At 38.6% G+C, this 19,609-nt stretch overlaps 1 protein-coding gene across 8 annotated transcripts in view; it reads left to right on the top strand.

Annotated features, from left to right (window-relative positions):
- Positions 1 to 19,609, top strand: part of SULF2 (sulfatase 2) — a 123,965-nt gene that overhangs the window by 86,663 nt on the left and 17,693 nt on the right. For all 8 annotated transcript variants that reach the window (XM_051633222.1, XM_051633221.1, XM_051633217.1 and 5 more), the window contains 5 exons: positions 2,950 to 3,100; positions 4,783 to 4,958; positions 8,012 to 8,140; positions 9,088 to 9,144; positions 9,855 to 9,984. In XM_051633222.1, the coding sequence (XP_051489182.1) occupies positions 2,950 to 3,100; positions 4,783 to 4,958; positions 8,012 to 8,140; positions 9,088 to 9,144; positions 9,855 to 9,984 (643 nt within the window). The remainder of the gene's footprint in view (positions 1 to 2,949; positions 3,101 to 4,782; positions 4,959 to 8,011; positions 8,141 to 9,087; positions 9,145 to 9,854; positions 9,985 to 19,609) is intronic.

Below are 19,609 nucleotides of genomic sequence, written 5' to 3'. Positions count from 1 at the left end.
CTGGCCTGTGTTTGAGATTAAATGTAAAAAGGTAGAATGTGCATAATTCTCTCAGTGTATTTACAAATTAGTTCTATGCTTTCCATTTTTTGCCTTGTTCCCACATTCCAGGGAATCCCTCAGTGACGGAAAAATCTGTCAGTGGTTAAAGGGGTCAGTCCTCACTGTTGTTGACAGGTGGATATGATAGAGAAGGATCAGAAGACAGAGCACTTCTGCTGAATGGCCCTAAGCAATAAGCAGTACCCTGAACAAAGCCTTGGCTAGTCTTGGGATCAGAAGGCCACAACCATGTGGCAGGTCCCTGTACCTGTCCTTGTGGCAGCCCTGGCAGAGTCTGCAGGTGGATTCTTGAGCTGTATCCATAAAGCAAAGTGAAGGGGTAACTGTAACGCTCACACTGGCTGACATACTTACTGCACTGGGAGCATTGCTAATAATAGCTCTAAGTTTATGGAATGGATTTTAGCATATATTGACTATCAGAGTACTGCTTTAGCAACTCTGGTAGTTACTTCTGTTGCTAATTTCTGGTATTGTTCCCTTGCTTCTATTATTACATATATTAGCTGGTATGACCATTCCACCCTATACTGCATTGTCTCTCCATCTTGTTCTGTAATGCTTCTTTTCATGTGCATGTACAATCTTTTCTTGTTTGAAAATTAATCACATCAAGCAGCATTAACATAGCAAATCCCTAGGCTGCATGGCTAGTTTTCTTTTTGTCCTGCCCATACCATTAGCTGCAGCAAATGCAACAGCTGGGCAGTGTAACAGCGATCAGAAATGTTATTTCTATAGAGGGTACATTTCACCACCCCTCTTTTTCAAGGTCAAAAGCAACCAGACTAGGACTTACCTTCTGAATACATTGAAAAGGTTATATTGACCAACTTCTAGGAATGTTATATTTGTGTATTTTTCCTGTAAGACAGACAAATCTGTTAAGTGTGAGAGGGTTACATTTGTAGTAATCAAGGAAAATCACTGGCTTTGGTTGGATTAAACAGTGGGAGGTTTCAGATCAGCCAGGAAATCACAAAGTAAGCTGAAAAGGAGTTTGCCAAGCATTTTTGATTCATTCTGGGCATCACATAGCAACAGTTTCCATAACTGTCAGCATTTTCAAAGGAGCAATGTCATTATTTCAGCCACAATAACATTCTGAAATTCAAGAGGCTATTAACAATACAGAGAGAATAAACACCAGCCCTTTCCTCCCTATATGAAGAAACTTCCATTTGCTGCCTACACACATTTTTGGATAGCATCTAACAGAGGCTTTCAGCATAAAACATTTCACTGTCAGATTATTAATTTCATATTTATATTAAAACTCTTAAGACTACCTGTCATGCTCAAAGATACATTTGATACATGGTATTTCAAGAAGTTTCAACTTTTATTACTGTTGTTTATCTTAGTAACTTACCCTGCTTCTCTGTTGCCTACACAAAAACAACACTAGGTATTTGCCAAATATATCAGGAAACTATGTGTTGGGAAGAAGAAAATAACTGAATATCTGGGGTTTTTTTCCTGTGTTAGTGTCACCCTCTTTGCTTACATATTTGTGTAGACTGAGCTTATTGCTGCAAATGAAAAAAAGGAAGCCTTAGCAAATCACTTAGGAAAGGTGATTTTTAGTATTTGAGACTCCACAGGTGATGTGTTTGAGCCAGGATATGAAGAAATTGACAAAAGTGGTTCTCAAATCTTAAGCAATAACAAATGTTTTAGGAATAGATTTAGTAGATAATAATAGTATTTCTTGGAAATAAAAGCTATCAGATAGTTTTCTAGTGAGTTGGTGATGCAGAGAGGCAACATTGTAATGATATACGAAAAAAATATTTTGTTTAGATCCAGCTAGCCTAGAGCAATGTCATAATGCACAGAAAAGCAACCTCTGGAGTTGTCAACAATATAAAATTATGGACAATCAGTGATAGAAGGATAGTGAGACACTGGAACAGGTTGCCCAGGGAGGTTGCAGATGCCGCTTCCCTGGAAGTAAGTGTTCAGGGCCAGGTTGGACAGGGCTCTGAACTACCTGGTCTAGTGGAAGGTGTCCCTGACCATATAGGGGGGTTGGAAGTAGGTGATCTTTAAGGTCCCTTCCAACCCAAACCATTCTATGATTCTGTGATTATATGATACTTCTCATCACTTTACCAGTGTCACAGGATAATGAGAACTTGGAATGGCTTTGCAATTCCAGGAAGACATTGAATCCAGCTCTTGGGATTTTGCAGGGATTTATAAGTTTCTGATGATCACAAAGGAGTTGGTGGCTGGAAAATGTCTGCAAAATAGAGTCCTATTTCCCCTCACCCCTGCTTTTCTTGGCAGGTCTTTAAAATCCGGCAATGTATCCACTTCTGCTTGCCATGAGCTCACATGCAGTTTGATACCACCAGGTAGGGTGCCTGTGCTCCTCTGGGTACACAAGTGTGAAAGTATTCAAATAGCCAGCCATTCTGACTTCAAAAAAGCTGTTAAAGAACATGGTAGAATCTTTTTAGCAAGTTCTGTAGTTGTTGTTAAACAGCTTGCACAGTCCATACTATTTGGTGCTAATGTGGGCAGAGTGAAAGCAAAGCAATTACATGAGTAGGAATTCTGTGGTATCATCCAGATCATACTTCTGAATTTAGACTTCTCAGGCTAGTAACTTGGCCTGGAAATGAGTCTACGTCAGTCTGAAGACACTGAAAATACAATATATAGTTACTCTTTTAATAGATTTCATTCCCCACGAAGTTGTTTTTATTCTCCCATCTTTCATAAAGAACATAAAACTAAGACTTCTCCAAAGTAAATGTAATATTTTCTTGTGCACCTCAGAGAGTAAGTCATATAGTGTTGATCAAATAGACATTATTGGTGTACTCTACTATGGATTTTCTACACTGCTAAACCATTCTGTTTTTCTTTGTTCCTTAGCACTCCCAGTTATAACTATGCTCCAAACCCAGACAAGCACTGGATAATGAGGTATACTGGTCCCATGAAACCTATCCACATGGAGTTCACTAACATGCTGCAGAGAAAGCGCCTTCAAACACTCATGTCTGTGGATGACTCTATGGAGATGGTAAGATGAATAGTCACTCTCTTTTTTGGCTAAACAGGTGCTTGTTTCTTCAGCTAAGCTCCAAGCTGTGTTGTAAATGAAGATAAGGGGGAAGGAAGGAGGACTACATTAGTTTTTTAATAGTGTGTTGTCCTTCTACCTGTGACGATTTTGTCTCTATTTGATGCATAAGGCTCCTCATCTCCTAAAGACAATACTGTATTGGAAATAACTACCCAACTGTAAGCCTAATTTGATCCTGTAACACTGATTGTCTGAGAGAACAACAACAAAAGGTCATGCTACAGGAGTCTTAACTGGAAAAATCCCATGGTAAACCAGGCCCAGGATGTTAAATGTTAGAAGTAAATCAATATATATGTAGGGTTTTTTTATGATGTTTGTTTTTGTGTTTTGTGAGGTGGTTTTTTGTTTGTTTGTTTTTTTAATGTTTTAATTGTTTTTAATTAAATCTGCATTATGTAACAATGAAATCTCTTCATGCAAGCTTGTGTCTTGAACAGAAATGTCCGAATTAGGTAAAAGCTACTCTGAAAACCATTTGGGTTTCCAGTCAAGAAGGCACATTTAAAGGTGCTGCAATTTACTGCTTATTTCTTGGCATTCATATTCAAAAAAGGTAGAACATAAAAGGAGTCCTGTAAGGCAAAAATGAGGTGATCAGGATGATATTGCATCAGCTTGTTAGTAATGTCCTATAATTACTGATTCAGGTAAGTATGATTTCTGCTTCATATTCATGAACCTGTTTAGATGGATCAGATACCAGCATTAGGGGAGTCTAGTTACTGTACTACACTATTTTGATTTTCTATTCAATAAAATGTTTTCACTTTGGATGATTCACTGCAGGCAACATCAGTAGGGGTTTTTTTTAGTTTTAATCACCAAATTAGCCAGATCTTTTCTGCTGAATTAGATGTATCTAATATTCTGTCAAAATCGAAATACAAAAAAACCAAAAACCCAAACAAAACAAAAAATAACAAAAGAGTTTCTTCTGTGCTGATGCTTTCTGCATCTATGTGATAAAAATTGGTATGTGGTTCTCAAGTTGGTGCATTTCACAAAGATTCTCATGTAAATCCATAGAAACAACCAGAGTTAAAGCTCCTTGTTAATTCTTTAATTTTGTTCTCCAGTTAGAATAAGACTGAGTGATATTTCTCTGGAAGACATTTTACAAATATTCTTTGTGATGTGGCTCATTTTTTTTTTCTGAAGGCAGGGTCACTGAGTGTTGCTTAAATAAGTGTGAGATTCAAAAGGCTGTCATTTTATAAAAATTGTTTGCTGCAGGAAAAAGATAAAGGTAGAGAGAAAACTTCAAAAATGCTTATCACCTTGAAACTTTTATCTCTATTGCCATATGTATTTAGTACTCTCTTTGACAGCTCTCATGCAAAATACTATACCCAAACACTTTTGAAAATATGGAATGCTAATGTGTATACCTTAAAACAGAAAATAGAAGTTTGTTTTGTAATAGCCACAATATTCAGTGAGTAACATTATTAAGTGATTATAGATTATTCAGAATCCTTGATTGTGCTAACTCAGTGCCATCCTGAACTGATATTATTTGTTTGTATATTACACATAGGCAAAAAATTATATCCAATAGTCTACCTATAGTATTACTCAGTGGAATGAAACTCGTTTCTTTTTGCCTTTTTTTTCAGATTTACAACACGTTGGTCGAAACAGGTGAACTGGACAATACATATATAATATACACAGCAGACCATGGTTATCATATTGGGCAGTTTGGACTGGTGAAAGGGAAGTCCATGCCATATGAGTTTGATATCAGAGTTCCTTTCTACGTCCGAGGTCCAAACGTGGAGGCTGGATCCTTGTAAGTTCTTGGCTATTGCATATATCTGCATATGTAGTGACCAAAAAAATCCTTTGTGTTCTCCTTTCTAGTTGTATTGACCTGGCATTCAAATGGAGGCACAAAGTTCTGCCCACCTTGACTGACTTCCTGCAGAAAAACCAGTCTACTCAGATAGCAGAACTAATGGTATCCATAGTATCCGTGCTACTGATGGTAGCATGTGCTGGTGTAACATACCCAAGGTTTTAGGCCATTGCCTTTTGCTTGTGTAGGTATGCAGCACAAGCCATTACACTTTTGTGAATGTAGTTGAAAAGTGACTTAGCAGTATGTCCAGTCTAGGAAATGCTTACTTGCCTACTTTTGAGGGCTGCACATAATACACAAAACTGTGACCTTTTCCAGGTAAAAAAATATATTGTATAACATTCACTGCCATGGTAGATAATTATTGCTGAACATTAAAGTGGAGTCACTTGTTTCAGTTTATAAAGAAGAATGTATGTAATAGTTCATATATTATAATCCACAAAAGATTCTTTTTCGTTCATCCTTTGAGACTACATGGTTAGGGCTGTTTGTTGGATGCACGTAAGCATGCAGAATGTGACTGTTAATTAAAATGGTAGCTTTGATCAGCTAAGACATTATGTAAATACACTTTATAAGCAATTATTTTGATAGCAAATATTTGCACTTAAGTAATGATTTTGGACAGAGTGCCATAATTTCCTACCTTTTATTTATATCAATGTGCATGTTTTAGCATAATGAAGACACACAAACTCTTCCTCACACAATTTTTTTTCTTTACTGCAGAGGAAAAGATCAAATGTGTAGTAGAGTAGCAAGTAGTCATAAAAAAAAAATATCAGTCCATTTGCTGGTTACATTTACTGATTGGCATTATCAGTAGGCACAAAAATGGTGATTTCTGCAGATACTGCCTGATGTGTCTCATTTATAGCAGTTATGCATGGAAAATAGACAATATTACTTCTCTAAAGAACAGGAGAGGAATTCCTCAGCTGTAATTAAAGACTTTAACAACTGCACTGAAATAATTTTGACTGCAACAGCACAGAATTTCAAGTGAGCTGGATTAGACTTCTAAGAACATGTTCTCTTGCCCTTCAGCTGCTGGTTTTGATCTCACTAGAGATGCAAAGCTAATATGGCCCAAATGAACTGAGATAGTTTTTCTGCAACATGCAATTCTAGGGACCAGAAACTCTTATGTCTGCTCTGGTTCAAGGATCTTTACACTCAGACATATATAAAAGCTATGAAACCTTCCCCTTGAATTTTATTTTTCAGTGGCTTCTGAAGATGAAAAAATATTTCTGTTAGAATCTGAGGAGTCAGCCTGACAGAGTCTAACAGAACAGAGCCCATCACAGTACAACAAATAGGAAGAACAGCATAAGGTGCCTTACAGGGGAAATACATCAGATAAGAAATTGATCCTCCCTTTCAGCCTGATTTTCTTTAAATGCTAGGGCTTCAATCATCCCTGTTTTCCATGAACCTTATGTTTTTCCTGCAGAGTAATTGTCATGACTCCCTTTTGATACCAACGAAGATTTAATAGCAGTCACTGTAGCAAGTCATTACTACACTCTCAGTTCTATTACCCAATATGCTACACCACAATTATTAGTAATTAAAATCAAATTAGGTACATCAATTTAATTCATCATCCATGCTCTTGTCATTGCCTGCTTGTGTGCTCTCTCAAAAATGTAGAAATGTTTAAATGGTGTCTCATTAATTAGTGTGAATTTAGCAGCTTTCTTCTGTCCTGTTTTTTGAGCTAGAATTCTGCACTGACATGTAGAGTAGTCCATCTGGTCCCATCCTTCCTTTGTGCTTGCTAACCAAAGCATATGTTCACTTTCTTTTTTTCCCACTTCTAAGAAATTGAGTGCGTTCCTTGGTTATTTTTTTTTATTTTTAAGAACAAAGGACAAGAAAAAGTACACAGCAGATGAACAGTATGTATATGTGTAATATTGTGCGTAGTTACACAATACTGTCAGAGACACATTTGAAGTAAGTTTGTAGGGTTCAACAGGAACTGAAAACACTTCTGCAAATCCAGACCCATAGTAAAACCCCAAGTCACATGGTGTTAGAAATTTGGACATTCGTTTAGCTACTGAATGCTGGGCTGTGCAACTAAATGCTCTGATCTGTGAACTCTGTGGTACTTCAAGGGATCTGGGGATAGGAGCTGTCTGTACTACTCAGGATTTGATGCCACTGTTTTAACCAAATCTTAAGTCAGCTTGAGTTAAAATACTGTCCTGTTAAGCGTAGTGGCCAAGGAGCATATGCCATCATGTGCTAAGGAACAGGACATGATTGTTTCTAAATGTTTGCAAAGTGGATAACTGCATTTGGGAAGGTTGGTATTTTTCCAGTTTAAGCCATGCTTTTATTTTCTCTCCTTTTTCTTCCCCCCCCCCCCTATATAACTGCTTTCCCTCTGCTTTTGTCTTTGCTGATCTCTTTTCCTTTTCTGTCTCATACTCTACATTAACAGTAAGTTTTAGTTATTTGCTGTAATGCCTAGCAATACATTTCTCATAATACTCTCTTCAGAATATGCTTGCTGTGATACTAGCTGAGATACTTATTTCTATACCATACTTTGAAACAGATAAAGCATGTGATACCTGCTGGATCTACTTTTTAATAAAGTCATCAGCATGTTTGACAGGCACTTTGATTCTGTAAGACACTCAAGGACTGTTTCCAAGGCTTTCTCATGCTTTGAAAGACTTTTGAACCCTCTGTTGCAATAATTAACTAGCTTTGCCTTATGAACTACTTTGCTTTCTCAAAAATGCTCTGTACTAGTTTTAAATCTTCATATTACTCCCTCTTGAGGTTATGCAACTTACCTATATTTCACATTTTAATTCCCTTCACAGAAAGGAATTTGTGTCTGCTTTTCTTTATAGATGTCACAAAATAAGCCTTTTCAGATTCCTGGCCTCTGTGGAAGAGTTGGAGTTTCTTGATCATTGAATAGACTTTAAAATGAGTTCTCTTAAATGTTTTTTCAGGAATCCTCACATTGTGTTGAATATTGATCTTGCACCTACAATTCTAGATATTGCTGGATTGGATATTCCATCTGATATGGATGGTAAATCCATTCTAAAGCTTCTGGATTCTGAGAGACCAGTGAATAGGTAAGAAATGGAAATGAGCATGTAAAAGTGCATATGTTTGTACAGGAAACTAAGCAAGTGCAACATGCAGCAAATTTAAAGGAAAAGATATTAACCTTACTATCTATATGACTGCATAATTCACTGGAAACTTAAAGACGTCTTTAGCAATGTGATTGAATTCAGTTATTTACTTTCATCTTGTCAGGCTCATATACTAGTTATAGGGCATATATGGCATCTGGTTATACTAAAATGTAATCTGTGTAGCAGTGAGAGGGCTACACGTGATCTTAAGCTATATGAGTTATAGATTTTAGATGTCTCTGTGGCATCTTTGTAGCAAAGTGTTTCATATAGAATAAATTGCAGAATGATTGAGTTGAAAGGGCGGGTTGTATATCAGACTATAATATAAAGACAGGCTAACCCTGAGAATTGCACAGTTATTATTTGAGACCTTCCCTCAATACTTTCATTGAGGAAGAGAATTAGACTGGATGCTTGCTAGAGCAAATCAGCAGAAAAAGGGAAGATGATAATTTGCTTTACAAGTAATTGGATGGAGGGAGAGGGGGAAAAGAGCAGCTGCTTTAGAATAGTATACTTTGGGGGGAGTGTGCAGGTTAAGAGCCCAGGCTGGAGTCAGGAAATCCTGATTTAATATGCGGTCCTTTGTGATCAAGGACAATTCAGTTAATCCCCTGTGCCTTAAACATGCTTATGTTGAAATAGTTGTACTGTGTGAATCTGGTGTGGATTTTGTCCATGTGAGAACGCATCTGTCCTATGTTTTTTTATTATTTGCACTGAAAAGGCCTATGTGTCTGTTTCATAAAGCTGGATGTTCCCATGTGCAGTTACATGTAGTGTTTCTCACCTGAAATAGGGGTGGAAAAGAAAACCAGAGCATGACTTGATTACTGGTTTTGTTGGAACTGTTTCATCCTCACCTTGTTTCCTCCCAGGTTCCATTTAAAGAAGAAGATGAAGGTGTGGAGAGACTCATTCCTAGTGGAAAGAGGGTAAGGAAAGTGTTAATTACAAAGCACAGTCTTTTTAAATAGAAGGATACTGAATAGCTGAAGCCAAAGTAGCACTGTATCACAGACTTAAAGCCACTTAGCTATGCCAGTGGGGACAAGACTGCAGTATCCTAATGGCAGTGCTGGTGTGATAGGAGGGGATGTTTGGCTTTGCCTACAGCCTGCATAAATGTACTATTGGGGTGGGGGAAGGGGAGTTTTACTTGGATTGAGAGATGGAAGGGCATCCATTTTTCTCTCAGCTACTGCACACCCTGCCCCACCCTTCCTGCTTGTAGCATGGGAGTAGGAATTACCTTTCCTCTCTGTGTTTGTCTGCTAGCCATTCCCTCTACACCTCTGCCTTTATATGTAACACAGAGCATGAAAGGTCTGCCAAGTGCAGCCCTGTAGAGTGAGGAGGATATGGTCTCTGTCTCATAGACTTTATTCCTGCCTGTCTATCAGACATGAAACACTGTCTTGGGTTTGTATGGCTTTTGTATTCTCCATGAGAGCATGATATGAATAATTTGTCTGTTATCAAAGATGATGGTAAGTGCTAGTTTCTACTGGACTATTAAGTTTTGGCCACCAGTTATGTTATGAACTTGGCAGATAACCTAGTCCTCTGAGCCTTTTCAGCAAATTATGTGTGTCTTGGAATAAATATTAAAGCAAAATATAATGTTGTTTTTTTTCTTTTCCAGTAAACTGCTGCATAAGAGGGAGAATGAGAAGGTAGATGCCCAAGAAGAAAACTTTCTACCCAAGTACCAGCGTGTGAAAGACCTGTGTCAGCGAGCTGAGTATCAAACAGCTTGTGAACAGCTTGGCCAGGTAGGCTTTTGTACCCCTGACTGAGAGCAAGCAGTTGTAGTTGGGCTAAGCTCAACACCTGAACTGTGACCATGTCCTTCACCTGTCATCAGTGCCAGCCTATAAATCAAATGGCTCATTCTGTGGCCTCTGCTCAAAACCATATTACAGCATTTATGAGATTGACTGCCAGTCAGGAAATTGCTGATTCAAGTGCCTCTCTATTGATTCCTGACTACTGTTAAGAGAACTGCCTAGGCTCTTTTAACATTTTATTCCCCAAATAGAATGTTGTTTGGGATTGGTTAGTGATGAAAAGCTATGATGAACCTAACAAATTGGCCTCCTCCAGATATGTGTAGCTCCCTTTGCTTTGAATTCTTAATTTAACTTATTTTGTTGTTAGTATTTGGAGTACATCTAATAATGGGAAACTTAACATTCTATGAACAAAATGTATCTCTCCTCTTGGCAAAAATATATTGTGAAAACACACATGCAGTTAAGACTGTAGGCAGTCTATGTATATATGGGCAATGAAGCTCACTGTGTGTTATTTCTCTTGCTACATAACTGTTCTGTGCAGGTATGAAAATGTGTTCAGTTTTGATCTGAGTTACATAGAAGAAATTCAGGAAACAGAATTTAGAGTAGTATCAATACATGGTCTTGATGCAGGAGAGTGTTCTGTAAATTTACGAGAGTTGTGCAAAGGTGTAGCAAAGCTACCACTGGCAGCTCCACTCCTGGGGAGTTTTTTGCACTTTTGGGGGAATTCTCATCCTCTGGACACATTGCAAAATTGACTCTCTGCCATTGCTTTCTCATCCAGGTACTGGTCAGAGTACTCCCTTCCAAAGGCTCTAATGCTTTCTGCCTGTGGACATGTGGACAAAGGAGTGAAGGTAGATAGGTCCACATGCTAATGTGTCTGTTATTAGACAGGCATTACCTCATATCCTGGCAGCTCAGAGGGCTGTCAGAATAAGTCAGGCTGTGGAATGTAACTGTTCTTGCAGGCATGATTTGAATGCCTTACCAAGGCTGTGGTCAGTAACAAGGTACTTAGGCTACAGTAGTTTTTTCCTGCTGTTGGAGGCAGGACTCCCTGCATCTGCCTTTACCTGTCCTGTAGTTCAGTGCACCTGTGAAATTAGTCCGTTGTTCCTTAGGTGTTTGGATCCAATTTAAACGTATAAGCATTTTCCAGATGCTGTTTTCCTCCTGTGGTTTCTTTGTCACATTTAGGAGACAGAGAGATTATAATGTTCTCTTCTTCCTAAAAATACTGAACTGCTGTAGTTCATTGTCAACAGATGTGTTGAGCTGAAGTTGTAGATGGGTGGGAGCAAGCCATTGTTCTTTGAATTTGCAATGTTCTATGAGAAACTGGGGGAAAAGTCATTGTTTCTGCTACAACATCATCCAGTAAGTAGTTTGGGCAAACAGAGCTTTTCTTTTACCATCAGTATTTTCCGTTTGAGAGATGTTTAATCTTCTTTTGTCTTCATCTTCCCAATTATTTCAAACATTATTGTAAAAACAGAGGGGAAGAGAGGCTTTCCAATACCATGTTGCCACTGAAGCTGTCTCTTTGCATACGATAGCTGAGCTACATTCAGGCTCTCTTACTTTAATTACGACATGTCTCAGTTATGGAAGAAAGGGGCCTGTATTGTCTACACACATTCACAGACTTTGCTTTTCTTCCATGTAAAATAAAATGTTTTTGATGTCTGTAAGAAGTGGGCATAAATTCTGTGCTCAGAATTGCTAATAAATCCTGAAATGAAGGTGTGCTAGTAAGAAATGCATGTGCTGCATCCTCATTGTCAGGAGACAAAACGAAGAAGAATTGTTTTGAGCAGTTCAGTCAGATGTAATTGGAAGTGATAGGATGAAATTGAGCAAAAAAGAAATTTAAGTTGAACATGAGGAAAAATTGCCTGACAATCAAGTCAATTAGAGTCTGGGAAGGGCTCTCAAGGGAGTCTCAGTCCATCTAACCCCTCCTCTAGAGAATGTGTCCTAGTAGTCTGTCTAGACAGCAGGAATAGTGGGAGATGAATGTGCTTTTATGAGGATAAATTGTGTCTAAATATGGGTGCACGCAAAAGTCTTTTCAGAGTGAAGCAAGACTAACTTCTCAAGTGACAAATGGGTGTTGTCTGTTTACTGGTGCTGTTCACAGCTCTGCATAGCAAGTAGAATGAGCCCAAATGAATAACATAGCACTGCCTGGGGGGAGTTTATGGTATCCAGATACAGCAGTTATTTAGCAGATGTCTCCTCATCCTGCAGGACACTTTATTTTTGTGCATCTAAAGGTATCTGGAGTGTTCAGTGCAAAAGGCAAATTTTCAGATCCTTATGCAAAGATGAAGAGAAGTTTGGGTCAGAATTAGGCAAAAGCGGGCTAATGTCGTTGGGACTTTTTCTTTTGACTCAAGCAAGTTTTGAGGACCTGCTATTCCATGCAAAGAGGGATCTGAGCAGTGCCAGGGAATCTGAAGTGTGAGCAGGAGACAAGAAGCACAAATGGAAGACAAAGACTCATAAGGGGAGTGAATGAGAAGAGGCAAGGACAGAGCTTAGAGTAAAGGAGAGGTAAAGAAAGCTTTGAATTTGAGATGGAGATTTTAAAATTGTGCTTTGTGAGCATGCAAGTTTGTGAATACATTTCTATCACCACAAAATGTTCTTATTTTGCAAATCTCTGTCACCCTCCTTGACCTATAATTGTTTTGATAAGAGAGCACCAGGATCATGGAGATGAGGCCATTCATGCTGTTTAAAACCTTGTTTTAGAGTCCATTATGTGGGATTTTTTTGCCAACAGTAATATATGTAAATTCTTCTGAGTGCAATGGGAATCTGTGTGTTGCCATGTTTTCTTTTTCAGTTAGTAAGGTTTGGTCTGTGTTGATTATTTGTATCCAACAAAGAGTGACTGTAGGCTCAGATGAAAGAGCAGCTCAGCATTTATATTCAAGGATTTAAAAGAGATGAACTCTTTCTTCCCACATGAAATAAAAAACATTTATCCTAGTACCTAATGGCTTCCACACAATTTTTTTTTCTCTTCAGTGCAGTTCAGCCTTTCATTCTGAACTAGCTGGTAAGTGGAAGCTGACCCACTTTTATCTGGCGGCCTGCATTAATGTGCTTTTGTGGAAGCCAATTATGATATCAGCATTGCTCTGTAGAGTATTCCCAGCAACTCCACAGTACCATAACAACAGCTGCACAAAATCTCCCTCTAAGTCATTTGCCAACTTTGTGCACATTTGTTAAACATGCAATACCTGCAGCACTGCTGATTGCTACAGGGAATCTATGCTGTACATGGTAAAAAAAAAAAAGGAAAATTAAAATATATTCATTTTGTCTTTAGGAGGATCTGCTGTAAAACAATCATACTGCTAATTTCTGAAGAAAAAATAGTTGTTTGAATTCACAGTATTTTCTTTTCAAATCCTTTTTATTTTCAAAGTTCTTATGTGCAAGTCTGATACAAGCAGTATTTGCCTTTAACTAGCACTAAAAATTATTATTTTATTACAGTTTTTTCGCTAGGAGAACATTTAGAATGCAAAAAAGTGCACTTTGTTTCCTTCAGTTGTTTGGAAAATGAAAGGTTTGATAGTCCTTTCTGATTGCTTTGTGATGTAGTGGGATCATGAAGGGAAATTCTCTTCAGTAACTGGCATGAAGATACGGTAAGTAAAAGTATGTCACTTACTGGATGGGTTCCCCCAGTTCTGTGACTTAGCGTGGTGTAGCAGTGATGAAGCTGTTCTGATCAATGTGTACTTTCCTACAGTAGTTCCCAAGTGGTTTTTCTAGATCATCTTCATGCCACCACAGTCATCATTAGCCATTGCCTAGTGCCACGGGTGGAGCAGTAGAAAAAATTACTCCTTTTCCAGAGGGAACTGTAGCTTGAACTTGTGTTAGCCAGACCTAGGAAACTAAGTCAAGTTTTATAAGAAATTTAGAACTGGGAAGAAAGTTTTTCATCATTGTATCTTTTGTCGTTGTCCAGTTCTTTTGTACCTAACAGAGGTATCCTGAGGTTACTAAAGAATTTAGGTTTTGTTGATAAGTAAAATATATTAAGCCTGCTAGAATCCAGATAATTATAATAGGTCTTTTAGGTGGATTTTTGAGTTCCTAAATTCCAGTGCAAGTTGCATGTGCTCAGCAACTTTCAGGATCCCGTTCTTAATCTGTGTTTACAACAAGAAATGACTTGTTGATAACTTCATATATTAAAAATGTTATCAGCCCTCAACCTGATAACATTAGGAGGCAACAAACCATAAAAATTAAAATAATCATGATTTATTAAGGGCTGTTATTCAAGAATTGTATTTCTTATCAGGAATTATAATTAACAAAACTAGTTTCCTTCATTAGCCAAAAATAGCCTGTAATGATTTCCAGAGGCTATTTTACTTACAGGTTTTTTTGCTTGTTGTTGCTTCACAAAACCAAGAAATTTGCATCTCTTTTAAACTGAGATTTTTTTTTTAATCCTTATCATTACGGCAGCAGATGTTGCAAGTAGCTTGCCAAAATCAATACCAACATTTAGTAAAAACACCACATTTTTCAAGTATCTTGACAGGAGCAGCAGTGTAGTTTAGCTCAAAAGACAATGAGCTGGAGTTGAGGAGACTGGCTTCGGTCTCAGAACTGTTAGGGACTCAATGTGGTACCTTTTGGGGGCTGCTGGTTTTTTTTCTCTACCACTAATGCAATTTCTGCTTAGGATGCACTCCTCTGCTTCTGCAGTACCTGACACAGCAGCTGGGACTATTTGATACCACAATCCAATTATTATATTAATAATAAATGAATTATATAATTGTAATCTTAAATTCAGCTGAATACCTGATTTTTCACTTGCATGCTAGTTGATTTCCCCAGCTGCCTCACTTTGGCTACAGTGTTGGGTCATCAAAAAGCCCTTCAAGTTTTCTGTCAATAAATTGTTCATCCATCTTATAATTTTAAGGTTTGAATGATATGCAGTCTGTGACAGCTGAAATTGATCTAAGCCCAGAGGTCTGAATCTCCAAAAATCATGAGCTAGTGTAAGGAAATAACGTGCAGTTGGAATGAAGGCAGTGCTATTTATATACTGGTGACATGAAACAGAGGAAACTAGACTCATCCTTTGCCAATGGATAAATTGGAAGAAGGTACAGATGGGGGAAAATAAGCCCCAGCAAAAGTATTAAGATTAAGAAAATCATACCTGTTTGGAAAAGCTAAGGATCTGGATATATTCAGACAAAAAGTAACTCTCTGCACAAAGCTAGGAGATGTTATAAAGGACACATGAGCCAATTACTTTCAGTCAACAAGAACAGAGAAGTAGTGATGTGTATGAGACAGACCATGGGAAGTCTGTAACATCTGAGAAGTGGGACAAGCAGTCAGTAAAAGCAGAACTGCCTCTGGCACAGAAGGGGCTTGTGTCACTTTCTGAATTTTGCTGCTTTGTCCTCATTAGCCCAATAAAAAAAATAACACAAGGAGCAAACCAAAGCAAAAAAGCTAGCTAAAATGTAACTGTGCTCTTTCATACAAGAAAAAATGTATTCTGACTACCCATAAAGGAATTTATACTGGAATATTGAATATTTCTAGACATTGTCTCCAGCTCACTATCCAATGTGGCAGCAAGGAAGGGGTTTCTACTTGACTTCCTCTTAGCTGGGATGTAATGCTCTTGGGCCTGGAGAAGGTGATCCTTAAATACCAGCCAGCTTTCATGGGCCCCTCTACCTTCCAGGATGTTATCCCAAGACATTCTCTTGAGCAGATCCCTGAAGAGGCTGAAATCTGCCCTTCTGAAGTCAAGGGTAGTAAGCTTGCTATGAGCCCTGCTTGCTGCCCTAAGGATCTTGAACTCCACCGTTTTGTGGTCACTACAGCCTATACTGCCCTTCAGCTTAACATCCCTCATCAGCCCTTCCTCGTTGGTGATGATGAGATCCAGCACGGCACCTCTCCTTGTATAAACTAAAGAAGGTGGATATTGCTGAAGTGTTTTTGTCAGGTTGCTGGCAGGGACAAAGAACTTTATTATCCTGCAGAAACTTTGATTCCTAGAGCCTATATTCCTAAAAGTGTTAGGGAGGGAGCCTGGCTGGCAGCTAACTGATCAGACAGTTTCACTTTTCACTTTTCTGTAAAAGGGAATGGAATCTCTTTCACTTAACAAAAAGAGGAGCTGATGAGACACAGCATGATGATTTAGGGCTCAGCTCTGAAAGCTGTATGTTTCAACTGGAATCTTTTTTTAGCAAGGCTTGTGTGATCAGCCCTGTTCCCCTGAAGAAAAAACAATGTCAACTGAGAGAGATTCACTGAGGAAAATGAGTGAATTGTAGGAAAAAATCCTACAGGGAAGGTCATGGCTATTTGTTTCTGATTGGAGCCTCAAGTAATGACTTTGAATTAACATCTGTGATTGCTGTAGCAGTAAGAAGACATTGATTGATGCACAATAATGCAAAAAAACACTTTGTGGTGATGAGGACCATGAAGGAAATAATGGGGCTTTGACACACAGAAAAGTAAGTCTTTTTCTGCTGAAGGGTTGTTTTCATGTTCAAGGTGAAAAATGCTACTGGAGGGAAACAGGGCATCTGTTCACTCTACAAACTGCTGCTGTTCAGATTCATGTTTCGTAGAAATTGAAGTCCTAATTTACTCTTGTTGGTACCTACAGCAGGTGGTTTGGGCTAGAGTATATGTTACAAATGGTCTTTTTTTTTGGCCTTTGCCATGTACCTTTGAGCAATGTTTCTGTTCAGTAGCTAATCTCTCCATTAAACTAAAGCCCAGACTCTTCTGCTTTGCACACAAATTACTGAGTGGCATGTGTTGTGCAGTGGGAGGTAGGGTCAAGGATGGAGTAGACTGTTAGAACAAGCCCAGCACAGTAGGTGGCAGAAAGCTGAAGCGCAGCAGCTAACTTGGCCTGCCTGAAGATGGTGGGAAATATCCAGCTGGAACCGCTTCAATGGTTAAATGAGGTGTCTGGAAAGTCTTGCACAATATGAGCTTGATGGACATGTTGCAAAAGCCATTTATCTGGTGACTTGAGTAGCTCTTCTGCAAGGTTTTGCAGAAGGAAAGACAGGTTCGTCCTCTAGAGTTTTGATATGAGCTGGGATGAAGATTGTGGGAGAGCTTGGGTTCTCTACTGACTTCAATTTGTGTTAAACTGTCGTTCCTTTCAGGACCTAGCTCTTACGAGATATTGCAAGCTGTAGAACTTGAATTGAACTTGAATTGAACTGTAGAACTTGAAAAAGGAGCACATCCTTTGGTCTAAAGATTAAAAGGCCTGAAAAGTTAAAGGCAAGTGGTGAACTAAGGGCATTCTGTTTTCTTTACTTGTTGAGTTAATCCACTATTTATATGTAATTATGTTTTGTTGCTGGATAGTTACCATTTGTACCTGCAAGCCAAACTGTCTCTGGGGCACTCTGGAGTTCTTCATATAGGGATTTAATTATTTAAGTTATTATCTCCTATAAAATATTTTAGTTGCTTCCAGGGTTTGACACAGGTTTCTGCATGATGGTATGCTGCGTATTAGAAGCCAATTTAAAATGCCAGAATTCACAATGTTTAAAGCTTCTGGACTGTCAAGCAGAGGTTTTCACAGTTCTCTTGCAGTTACTGCCTTTTTTTCCCTAAGTTTGAAAGCTTCCTGTGGAAATGATTGGAGCTGAAATAGCCATGATATTGACCTAGAGAATTAGCGTTTTTATTTAGAAGCAGAACAAGGGCAAGTTGTTGAATCCCAGACTTATTCACATACATGCCCATATCTGGTTTTGGAAAAAAAAAGTAAAAGCTTGAGACTTTTCATTCCCTGTTCCTCCCACTCCCACGTGTCCTCAGTGTTTGCTTCTGAAGTAATTTACGTAGTTCTGCACTGCAGTCATTCAGCAGTGGATCTGTTAATGCACACAATGTGCCCTTCCAGCAAAGCCTCTAAGATGTTTTCACTGTAGCATGCAGCTGCCTTGGAAAGATTTAAACTGTACCAAAAATTAAAGAGTTTTTTTTTTCCAGTTCACCTGAAGGGGAAAAATGAGCATCACTTTCTTGACAGGAGATGAAAGAAACAGAGAAAAAATGTTTTTTGGGCCACACATCAGAGCAGTTATTTACAGTAGTTCTCATCATGGCATTTAACTTGCCCTCTGTTGAATCCTCATTTTTCATGTATCAGACACCTACAGCATAGAGCTCTACTGAGCAGAAAATGCAGTTTGCTCATATATTTTCAAAAATAATATTCAGATGAATTGAAAAGGGAAACAGCAACAAACATTTTTACATCTTTTTTCATTGTGAAAGAAACAGTTGTTTATTCTAGTAGAATAACTTTTACTTCAAACCTCAGTCTGTGTATCAATCAGTTAAGCATTTCTAAAAAGGAATATGAAAAAGCCTCAGAAATTTATTCTTCAAAGGTTAGTTTTGTTCTACAGCCCATCTAGGTAAACGTGTCCTGCTTTACAGATGAAGACAGTCATGCAAAGATGTCTGATTCCAATGTCTTATTGTCAGTATCTCTCACTGTTTTCCTGTGATTCCTTGTGCTGAAAGTTAAGCCAGGTTAATCTGCATCACTACAAGGCTTGGACCTTACAGGAGGTTAGACACAGTATCTGCATCCAAGAAGCAGTTACAGCTCAGGAGACCTGGCATCCAATTGCCTGAGGAAATAAGTGGATACACCATAAAACTCTGATGGTTCTGAGAGGACCTCCCATGGACATAGATAAATCCACTGTAACTGACTGGTTCACTTCTGAGTCTGTTACATTCTGTATTATAAAAGCACAGTGATACTGTTTTCTTACTTGTCATGCAAGCAAGGGAGTGAATTTCAATAGAAAATGTAGGCTTTGTTGTCCTAGCCTGGGCACACACACACCTCTCTGTGGGAACTGAAGTGACTGAAGCTCCCTCATGGAGCTGTAGGCTGCTGTAAAATGTCATCTCACTTGGGAGCTGGTGCTGGTTTTTCTTCTGTTCTTTTATTTGGAAAATTCTCAATATTCCAGTGAGTCCTGGAGGCACAGACTTAGGATTTTTGTAATAGGGAAAAAGAGGGAACGCCTCTCAAGACTCAGCAAAAAGCAGAAGTGTTTCCGAGAGTGTCTATTTAAAGCAGTAGCAACTGCTACTGTGAGGGTTCTTTATGTATCTCACAGCATAGCTCTGTAGCTGGTAGTGTGTTGGTAAATAAAGGAGTAGGTGAAATCATTTTGGGATGTATCTGGGAAGTGGGTAAAAGTTCTGTGCCAGATTGAAGGTGGCTAAACTCTCTTGCCCATGGCACAGCACAAAGCGATCTATAGGCAAGATACTTCAGGTTTTGAGTTACAGAAGGAATTGGAGATTACAAATGAGATTTACACTAGTTTGAGTGGAAGAGGGAGGGGATTCTCACTTCCCAGGCATCCAGTGTAGCTTATCATTGCTAGTCAAGCCCAAGGGTGTTGAATGGGAAAAGCTATTAAGAGAAACACTCAAGATGGAGATAAACTTTAAGTACATCTAACTACAGACTTCCATAGCTGATCCCATCATACCCAGGCTTTTA

The sequence above is a fragment of the Apus apus genome, chromosome 15 (assembly GCF_020740795.1).
Source record: "Apus apus isolate bApuApu2 chromosome 15, bApuApu2.pri.cur, whole genome shotgun sequence".
Lineage (NCBI taxonomy): Eukaryota > Metazoa > Chordata > Aves > Apodiformes > Apodidae > Apus > Apus apus.
The sequence above is the reverse complement of the archived record's forward strand: the minus strand, read 5'-3'. Positions and strand labels throughout refer to the sequence as shown.